The 10,527-nt window shown below is 46.2% G+C and overlaps 2 protein-coding genes across 2 annotated transcripts; both read left to right on the forward strand.

The window, feature by feature from the left end:
* The first annotated feature begins 3,369 nt into the window (after positions 1-3,369).
* LOC104468160 (keratin-associated protein 5-4-like) lies at positions 3,370-4,308 on the forward strand. The gene has a single exon (XM_010082228.1). The coding sequence runs from the start codon at positions 3,370-3,372 to the stop codon at positions 4,306-4,308; it is 939 nt and encodes a 312-aa protein (XP_010080530.1).
* A 3,531-nt stretch (positions 4,309-7,839) lies between these two features.
* Positions 7,840-8,064, forward strand: LOC104468243 (keratin-associated protein 5-5-like). Its single transcript, XM_010082337.1, has one exon. The coding sequence runs from the start codon at positions 7,840-7,842 to the stop codon at positions 8,062-8,064; it is 225 nt and encodes a 74-aa protein (XP_010080639.1).
* The last annotated feature ends 2,463 nt before the right edge of the window (positions 8,065-10,527 follow it).

Genomic DNA, 10,527 nt, shown 5'->3' on the forward strand with positions numbered 1-10,527 from the left:
CAAGACCATCTGCAAGCTGCCGCCATCATACCCCAAGTACTAGCAGCAGGATCCAACCCCGACACCTGGACCCACCATCTCACTCCTCACCCGAAGCCTCAAACTTGTCTCCTTGCTCATCGCTTGCCAGCTGTGACGCTTCTCTGTAAGCAAATGCTTTTGAAATGGTCGGAGGGTCGCGTGGTATTAGGATGAAGTCTCTCGGTTTAATTTGCTTTGAGCTGTTTATCTTCCTTCTGCCAAAGTAAAGCACTCTGTCCGCTGGGAAGAGGTTTTTTGTTTTTTTTTTCTTGCTTTGCTGCTTCAGCCTACAGCAAGACAATAAAAATCATATTTCAAGCCTATTTAACAGCTCTGGATATTTTTAGCCACCACTCCATCGTATCTGCTTGTCTGGTAGAATCTGTTTTTTCTCATGGTTTTAAAGCCATGCTTTAATTGATTGTGAAAATAGTCAAAGTAGGAGGAAAGCCAAGAGAATATGAAAGTTGAGGAAATGCCTGCAGCACTCACCAGCGGTGCCAGGAGCGTGGCACCACATGCAGAGGACTGAGCTCAGCGGATGCAATGGGATTTTCAGAGTTACGGCCAGGAGCCTGGCCTGTACATTCATGTTTTTACTGCAGATGCAATCTTTAAAACCCGCTGCTATATTTGGAAACAAAACAAAGCAAAAACTGCAAGGGTTTGGAACCTGCCTTGGAACACCTGCAATTAAGTAATTTCTACGGTGTAAAATGAGAGTTTTCCCCAGCGTGATTCATCCATCCCAGGGCAGGCATGGGAAATGGGCTGGATGAGCTGGGCATTGCCAGTACTTAGTAAATAACCAGTTGGTATATAAATAATTGGAATAAGTTATTTATACATTACAGAGAAAATTGCCATTGTAGAGGAACAGCCCGCTAAAAAAGGAAAAGTTGCAAATGGGATGCAGAGAGCAATTAATTACTCACCTACATCCAAGTTGTTTCCATTGCTACAAGATGGCTCATCTTCACACAACCCTTGGCAGCTACACCAAAAACTCTTTTTCTCATTCACTTTTCACCTCTCGGCAGCTGGGTATCGAGTCAATAGGGTTTTCTATCTACAGGAGTGGTTTTGTCTTCAAGTATAAACATTCACTTTCTATTCCTGCCCCAGGCCTCTAACTTTCTCTTCAGTGACTAATCGCAGCATGTTTTATCTCCTCTTCCTGCTCCTCCTGAGCAACTCCTGGGCTGCCATGAGCCTCCTTTGTTGTCAGCTGAGGTGCCAGTACCCAGCTGGTGTAAATCTGTGTCACTAATTACATCATAACATGTGGCAGTGACCTAGTCTGACGAGGTCATTAGCATGAAGCCAAGCTCAATAGGAAACAAAGCCCATTGGAAAGAGCTTGCCTGGAGAAGTCGTGACTTCGTGGTCCTTTGAATTCTTCAGAGCAAGACTGGGTGGCTTCGTAAAAAGCTGGGATGTAGCCAAACAAAAGCAGTAGCTACCCAGGAGAAACTGGGTGGAAATGGATGCTTTGTGCCCCCAGAAGTCAAGCTGAAGGATCACAATGACCCATCCTGTCCTCAGCATCTGTGACCTGGGTTGTGTTGTGTTTCGCATGAACCTTCTCACCTTCACCGCAGCAGAAATCAGGATATGGCCAGTGGAGCTGTACGCTGTAGGGGAGGATGGCCAAGGGTCCTCTGGTGCTCTGCTCCCACAGATGCACAGACCCACAGCAGCAGGAGCAGTTCCCTTCCTCTGGGTGATCTCAGAAACGAAATATTTTATCACAACAGTCACAGGTTCCGTGAATTCCATCTGACCAGAGACAGACAATTTTTTTAAAAGACATAGTTTAATTTGAAGTCCTAGAAATGCTCAGCGCGTCATGTGAGGCCTTCAGGCTTTTGTGCAAAATAAATATTAACATGATTAATGAATAATTGCAGCCTGATCATTAACATCAGCACTAATGACTGCCAGTGGGTGACTGAGGACTGAGCATGGAGTTATTCCAAAAATAACATCCGTAGGTGGATCTTTCATTACTCGAGAGCACACTAGAACTTAGCAAAATGGAACAGGAATTTTGCAGATCAAGTTATGCTAGGGAGAAACGGGATGTAAAACTTTCAAAAAAGTTTTGCAATTTGCTTTTATTTAAAGATTATCAAAAAGGATTTGGAAAAATATGGACTTAGATTTGACCCAAACCCTATTCCAAATTTCCATGATGAATTTGCATGGTCCTTTGCATCTAAAATTTCTGATATTGGCAAGGCCAAGGGCATGTTGGGATGAGGCAACAAAGTATGAGATGTCAAGAACTTTCTGTTCCATATTTGCTCTTCTGATGATCAGAGACCCCAAAGAAAGCCATCAAGCTTCACCATTTCTGCATTTAGAAAAAAAAACACAGGGCTATGGAATTGCTTGCTGGGATTTTGTTTATTAGAATCATATCGAGGAGCGACTGACGTCCAAAAGGCCTTTGCACGCCTCTGGAATCCACTGCTCCTCAATCTTAATTACGACTTTTATGTTAATTGAGCACTCACTAGCTCTGAACAAGTCACCTAGCATCTCAGCGTAGCAACGGTAGCATATGCAAACTGGACAGAAACATACCTTTTAAGTGGTTCACTAGCATCATGCAAGAATTAACTTGACATTAAAAAACTGTAAAAAATTTACAGAATCAATTGATAATAGCACAAAATTGTGGGGTTGGTCAAAAACCATGAGGCAAAGACTAAATAGATGAAGGCACATTCAACGAATAAGTATAGGCTTAGTGTGTAAATCACCAATTGCTGGGGGGTACCTCATTTCCGGCTGGACAATTTCTAGCTAAATAAAAGGTCTCCCCGTCCCTTTGCTCCTCACTCAACTGCACTACTCAGTGAGCACGGTAAGTGTTACCTACTAACATTGTTCCTTGATTCCAATGGTTCTCATTGGGGTTTGGTCAAGCCATGACTCTAGTTGTGTCTTTGTATCTGATCTGCAACTTGCTATGAAATCCAGATGTTCCTAGCCTCTTGGTCTATTGCTTATCGCAAAAGACAGTTGGTAGAGAGAGCACAGGTCTTAGGAGTGGAAAACAAGCTTCTTGGGATGGAAATTCAAGGAGCGATGTTCATGGATGAGCACAGGAAAGCTAGTTCCCAGGATAGTTCAAAAGATGCACAAGTATTGCTGGGAGAGTGGGGTGGATTTCCGTGAGGATCTTGTTTTGTAACTCAAGACAAATAAATAGGAAAAGGCTGACAAACATTTGTATGCCAAAATTAAACACATCTATAAACTTGGAAAGATGGGTTGTATCTGAAAGTACGTTGTGTTTCAGGTCTTCGCTCCCTCCAGCTTTGACTACACTACAACAACATGTGCTCTAGGGAATGTTGCTCTGTCGTGAAGAGCAAGACGGTGTGCTACACCCAGCCGTGCCAGAAGACTATCTGCTGCGACTCCTGCCCGAAGACCGTCTGCCGCAGCTCGTGCCAGAAGACCGTCTGCTGCGACCCGTGCCAGCAGTCCACCTGCTGCGACCCATGCCAGAAGCCCTGCTGTGACCCATGCCAGCAGTCCTGCTGCGACCCATGCCAGCAGTCCTGCTGTGACCCATGCCAGCAGTCCTGTGACCCATGCCAGCAGTCCTGTTGTGACCCATGCCAGAAGCCTTGTGACCCATGCCAGCAGTCCTGTGACCCATGCCAGCAGTCTTGCTGTGACCCATGTCAGCAGTCCTGTGACCCATGTCAGCAGTCCTGCGACCCATGCCAGCAGTCTTGCTGTGATCCATGCCAGCAGTCCTGTGACCCATGCCAGCAGTCCTGTGACCCATGCCAGCGGTCCTGCGACCCATGCCAGCAGTCCTGTTGTGATCCATGCCAGCGGTCCTGTGACCCATGCCAGCAGTCCTGTGACCCGTGCCAGCGGTCCTGCGACCCATGTCAGCAGTCCTGTGACCCATGCCAGCGGTCCTGTGACCCATGCCAGCAGTCTTGCTGCAACCCATGCCAGCGGTCCTGTGACCCATGCCAGCAGTCCTGTGACCCATGCCAGCGGTCCTGTGACCCATGCCAGCAGTCTTGCTGCGACCCATGCCAGCGGTCTGTCTGCTGTACCAAGGTGTGCCAGCAGTCCTGCTGTAGCCAGCGCTGCCTGAGACCCTGCTCTTGCCCCCGATGTCAGTCTTGCTGCTCCTACGTGGTGAAGAAGCCCGCTGTGGTGTGCTGCAGCCACGTGCAATACTGCTCTCCCCTGAGGAAGTACTCCATCCCCATCCAGCAGTGCTGCAACGCAATCAAGAAGCGTTGCTGAGCCAACTCCGGGTAGCAAAATCAGCTCTGCCGTCTCCTGTCTCCGGCGTGCAACAGGCACAAGGAGATGAAAACCTGCACTTCTGGTTCACATGATGATGGAGTAAACGCCTAGCGATTTTCTTCTTGCTTTCAAATTTCAGCTGTCTTCTTCTTTCTGTCCTCTAATTATTGAACATCTGCAACGCACTTGAATATGTCATCCATTGCACAAGGCAAAGAGCTGTTAGATATTAGTGTGGCTGTTAATTCTCTTCTTGGTGAATGGGACTTGGGATACTTTGCGGTTAAGGTGATCACTTCTTCATTTTCTCTCTTGACTTGTAGACAATAAAACTTAGCATTGAGCAAAACGCAAAATTTCTTGTCTTTTGGTTGTTCTTACATCATTTTGCTCAGAATGTGTCCTCATTCTGGTGCCATTTTCTCTGCCTTCAGCCAGAGGGCTACAGATGTGCTCCCATGGCACAGGAGGACATTTAGGAAACAAAAAATGCCCAGCCATGATTCCCATTGACATAAATACCAGAGTGGTATGATCCCTTCTTGCACCTACTGATCATCTGTCTCAGTTGGATCATTTTTTACTATAAAACTAAATGATTAAGGTAAATAACACACAAAGGACACAGTCCGAATGAAGCACGTGTAATTCCACCAGCTGAAATCACAACACTCCATAAGATGTGTAGGAACTCATCCCTGATACTGGAGTAGGTATTTCAATAGGCACTGAGAGGATTTCACTACTCACAGAATAGCAGGCACCATCTTCTTCCACAACCATCTTCAAAAATAAAATTTCAGAAAACACCTTAAATTGTTGAACTACTTCCATCTGAGCAGAGATTTTCATAGGCGGCGTTCCTGGGTTACTAGTGCTGGTATGAAACCCAGGTGTTAGCATACAACTTAAAAGCTTCATTCCTCAAATAGCACACACATGAATCAGCAACACCCTTTCTGCCTGGCTGGGACTTCCTTTACGATTAAAATTCAGGACACAGCTCTGAATTGCATGTCTCAGGAAAATGCCTTGAGCACTCTCTGGATTGCTTCCCTCAACCAAGCCTTCAGAGCATCCACAAAGGCTGCATTAGGATAGACTTCTCTACCGTGTTAGACTCTCCTGAAAAGATTATCCAGGTCTTTAGGAGTTTTTTATTAATAGCCAAATCAGGACAACACACTGGGAGAAGGATAACCTATACCATACCCTACTGTATCAGAAGCACATTCTGTTTTAAGGAAATCTTGTGAATATTAATTTCACCATGTGCTGGAAAAGCTGCCAGGACAGATTCCTCCCAGTTCGCAAAGTTACTGCAGCTCCCAAATTCTTGCAACCACCACGGAAGTTTACAAAGACATCAAGGCATGGTGCGGCATGGCGTGGCATGTAGAAGGGATTTAGTGTAGATGTTATTTCTGACCCAACTACACATTAAATGCCAGTATCTCCTCAATATCTGTATAAGACCCTGATGAGCAACAGCCTTGCAGGGTTCACATCCATTTCTAACACATGGACCATTTTGGCCAATATGATGACAATAAAACCTGATAAAAAGGCATTGAATGATTTATTCAGCGGAGGCACGCTTGAGGGCTTACACAAAGAGGACATTACCTCCTGCAGGCAGGTATCTGGCTATTATCGTGTGACCAACACAATGCTCCCCTGGGGACAATTCCAGAAGAGACAACCAAAGTCACAGGAGGTCATGTTCCCATCTTAGGAAGAAACTACGTGTCCCCATCACCAGGGGTCACCTGCCATCACGCCACCCTGACGTTCAGAGTCTGATGAACATGACGGCAGTCCTTATTTGCCATGAATAGCTGCCGCCTCATCATCCTGGGACTCTCATCTTATTTTGGTGTCTCCTCTCATCAGATGAAAACTCCATCAACGCGTTCTTCATCTCACGTTGAGTTGTCCTGGCTCTGCCTGTGGCCACGGTTCCTTCCTCCATCCCCAAGCCTGTTTCATAACATCCGCATTGACTCCAACCATATTATCCATTCCCTCCTGACTGTTCCCTCAAGCTTTGCAGGCACAGCAGCCTTGGCCTCTTGACTCCAACCATATTATCCGTTCCCTCCTGACTGTTCCCGCAAGCTTTGCAGGCACAGCAGCCTTGGCCTTTGCACATTGCACCCAAAACTACTAGAAGCAATTGCTGGAAAAGTCCTGTCGGGTGCCGGAGAGATACTAGTTGGGCTCCCAAGGTACAGGGGAGAGGCACAGAGAAACACACTTGGGACTGGATTCCAGCCTTGAATCTCGTTCTTGTCCACAGAGACATAGAGTTGAATTGTTGGTGTGTAACACTCAAGCGTGATCATCACGAATACCATTAAATATGAGCTATCCAGTCTCACAGGCCTTAGAAATAATCTCAGAAAATTAAGCGTGTGGAAACAACACAGAGAAAAGTTAAAATGTGTGCACTACTGCTTTGAAAGCTGCTTAATATAGATTTAATACATCCCTTCCATAGATTAAAACAAAAAAAAAAAGTCCTTAATAGTACAGAAAAAATAAAAAGCAAGGGGTGTGAGGACCAAGCACTATGGAGGGAGACCCAAGCACAAGATTGAGAAAGGAGGAACTCTTCAGTCTCAACTTTGACCGTGCAGCCACCTCTCAGACGTAGGAAAAAAGATTCACGTTGACCAATAGTTTCCACCAGTCCCCCAAAATCCCAGCCAAAAGCAGAGGGGACGCTTGAGCGGTGACATTTCCAAGTTCCAGGCATGGTTCTCCCACTGCTTCAGCGCCTGCCTCCCCTGGGCAAATTGTTGAGTGTCTCTGTGTCTCATGGTCATTCCTTGGGAAGTGGATAGGAACACCCTACAGCTGCCTCCGGTTCCAATGAATGCAAATTCATTAGAAAATTTCCACCTATTGTTTATACATACAACTAATTGCGGTGCAGAATTGAGGTGGTGAGCAAGCAGAAAGAGGAAAAGATTAAATACAGGAAAACACGTGAGAGGCTTCTAACTGGGTGATACACGGTGAAGTCAGAATTGCCAACGAATGCCTCATTTCCAGGGGGGTGGCTTTGGAGCGTATAAAAAGCTCCCCATCGCAGTGGTCTTCATTCGCTCATCTTGACTTCTCCTCACTTGTCCTCACTGGTCAACAGGGTAAGTCAGAGCTTGGCTCTTCATTTGCACTCTACTGTACTTCTGTGTGCTTTTGTAGGAAGTCATTCATGATTTCCCATACTGTCTGTTTTGGGACAAATTTTGAGATTGGTTTTGGGATCCACCTGGGTGGCTTCTTTCTGATGGAACTGGTGCTGGACAATCTGCCAAATGCACGGGTGTCCAATGCAAAAAAGTGGGGAATCTCAGGGAAAGGCTGCTGGGGGGATTTTGGACAGCAAGGACTTCCCCAGGCAGTTTGGGACAGGCTTTGGGATAAGTGTGCTTTAAGCTGCATAAACAACTGGGAAATTCAGGCAGAGAAAAATACTCTCTCTTTCTTCTTTCCAGCTTTGCCTACACCACTACCAACAACATGCCCAACGGAGGCTGTGGATGCTGCGGTGGCAGTAGCAACAACAACAATTGCTACACCGTGTGCTGCTACAGCAGCCCGAAGTGCAAGTCATCATGCTGCCAGCCCTCGCAGTACTGCTGCCCGAGCTACTGCTGCCCGAGCTACTGCTGCCCCGTGCAGACCTACTGCATCTCCTCCAACAATAACAACAACAGCGGAGGCTGCTGCGGCTGCGGCAACTAAGCCCGCAAAAAAAAAAGGGCAGGCAGGGCTGCGCCCATCACCGCTGCTGCTGCGCTGCCTGCTGCTTCCCTCCTGGCTCACCCGGTGTCGGACACGGACATGGATACAGCCCTGAACACTCTTCCTCCTTTGCTTAGAGACTGTAGATCATCTGTCCTCTCCTCTGCCTGTCTTTAGTCACCAAATGCTTGTAATGTGCTTTGAAGTTACTACCCGTTGATTGGTGCGATTTTCCTTTCTGAACAGCAGTCCTGCTGTTAACTCTCCTCTTGGTGTGTGGGATGCTTGATGCTGTCGATGTATCATACTCCCTTTTCTTGCTTTAATCTCCAATTAGTCATGAAAGGCAATAAAAATTATAACTTATGACACTGCAAACTTCCTGTACGTGTTCATTCATTTATCTTCGTCTTTTAAACTATAGCTCTGATCTAGGACTTTTTTAGCGTTGCCTTAGTTTCTGAATATGAAGAATTTTTCAACTATTTATCATGCTGCTGATGACAGCATCCCAGCATATGTCGTGAATGTCTTGGGTCAGTCTCTAGTTTAGGGAAAAATAGTGTTTGCTGGTGTCAGTATGTTATCTAAGTGACAGGGGTGTCCTCTTGGCCGTGTAGTTTCATGCCATGGCTTTGAAGACCCACAGCTGGCAATTAAAGCATCTGTATGGGCCTAAGGTCAGAGACAAAGGTCTTCTTTGTTAATGGAAATCTTTCCAGTGAATTTGCTGAGCTGTAAAACAGAGGAATCTCAAAAGTCTTGATATGTTATCAATAGGATTAAATAGACCAGCAAACACAGTCTTCATGGGACAGGGAGGGACACAGTCATTGAAAAATGTGGAGATGTAAGTCTAGCCTGAAGGATGCAGAAGTACTATCTAATTTAATCTGAAATTCTATTAAAACATGACAAAGTTTAAGAGATGAGACTCAAAAATGAAATATTTGTACTTCATAAGGGAAATTACTCAAAAACATCTCTTCTAACATGAAAAAATCCAAAACATGTAAGAACAGGATAATCTTGGGACTGCAGTAATGAGTTATAAATCAAAACTTCTTGTTGGTCCTTGACAGATACCAAGGTCTTTTCCATCCTTACATGCAAGTCCCGTGGCTTCCTGCAAGGCAATTACATTTTTCCTGGAGCTAAAGAATAAATTATCTTGGCAGCAGCAAAGTCATCAGATCCAAGCACGCGCCCTGGAGTCACACCCCTGAATTCTGCACATGCCTTTCCTGGTGATTCAAACCCAACCGCCGCTGGACAAACCTCTGAGCATCTCTTACAGAGGCTCTGCTGCAGAGTGAGCTCATGGAAATACCTTTTGCACTGACAGTCTGGGGCTGCTGCGAGAGATACTTCGCTGGTACTTAAAAAAAATGCCTCGACCATCCACGGAAATGCAAAGTGAAGCAGTTACATGGAAAATGAGTCAAAGTAGAAATATCGGAAACGTGGATACGGTGCTTGACAAAGCCTGAAATTTTTAGTTCATCAAGTTAGCACTCCTTCGCAGCATCCTTGTTCCAGGTTTGCGGCACATAAAAGGGCTTTTGGTGTTGTACCCACTCACTTGACTGAGCTGCTCATCACTTGGATGGGAATTAATTCATTTAAATGGGGCAATATGCAACCCCTCCACACCCTGACATGGGGCATCCCTCGTCCTGACACGCTGGTGTCCGTAGGAATCCTGTGCTCAGAGATCACCTCTTCCATCAAAAACCATTTCCACTTCAATACCTCTGCTCCAACACCAAGGCAGAATCCGTTGGGCACCTGGACATGGGACCGGACACCAGGACTCCTGGTTTTCCCACTGCCACAAGAGACTCCTTTTGGGGACATCACTCAGCACTGCGGTATTCCAGGTATCCTTATCCCAGGATCCCATCTGACTAACAGCATATTTGAACACGACCAATGGGAGAACTAAGTAGATAATGGCCACTGCATATGCAAAGAGCTAAGCTGACGTTGCATCAAGGGAGATGTTAATTGCAGTTGATTAATCCAATAGCAAGTGCCAGAAAAAAATGTATGTACAGAAGTGGCACTCACTGCTCAGCTATTAATTCCCATGGCATGCCTCATTTCCAAGAAAGCTCTGCCACACATAAAAGCTTTCAGCCCCAGCACTGTCCTCAGGACTCGGACTCCCGGCTCAGCCCATCCATCACCGGTCGCAGGGTGAGTTGGATTCTCTCAGCTGTCTTGAATTCCTCATTTTTTTCCATAGAAAAAGCAAAAAAAAAAAAAGAAGTCGGTGGGTTTTTTCTTCTTCCCAGACTGTTTATCCCCGAGGGCTTGGCCATCTCCACCACAGGATGCATTACCATAAAGGCGACAGCGACCAGGACTCGTGCTGCGACAGCTCGGTCTGCGGCGAGAAGGGAGGGACATGGCACGCTTCCCAGGGATGCTGCCACGAAAGCCCCGTGGGCAGCATGGACC

This window comes from Pterocles gutturalis, unplaced genomic scaffold (assembly GCF_000699245.1).
Source record: "Pterocles gutturalis isolate BGI_N339 unplaced genomic scaffold, ASM69924v1 scaffold6756, whole genome shotgun sequence".
NCBI classification, from domain to species: Eukaryota; Metazoa; Chordata; class Aves; order Pterocliformes; family Pteroclidae; genus Pterocles; species Pterocles gutturalis.

Excerpts from the sequence above, each read along its gene's own strand:
- LOC104468160 (XM_010082228.1), top strand. The coding sequence starts at position 3,370 with ATGTGCTCTAGGGAATGTTGCTCTGTCGTGAAGAGCAAGACGGTGTGC.
- LOC104468243 (XM_010082337.1), top strand. The coding sequence starts at position 7,840 with ATGCCCAACGGAGGCTGTGGATGCTGCGGTGGCAGTAGCAACAACAAC.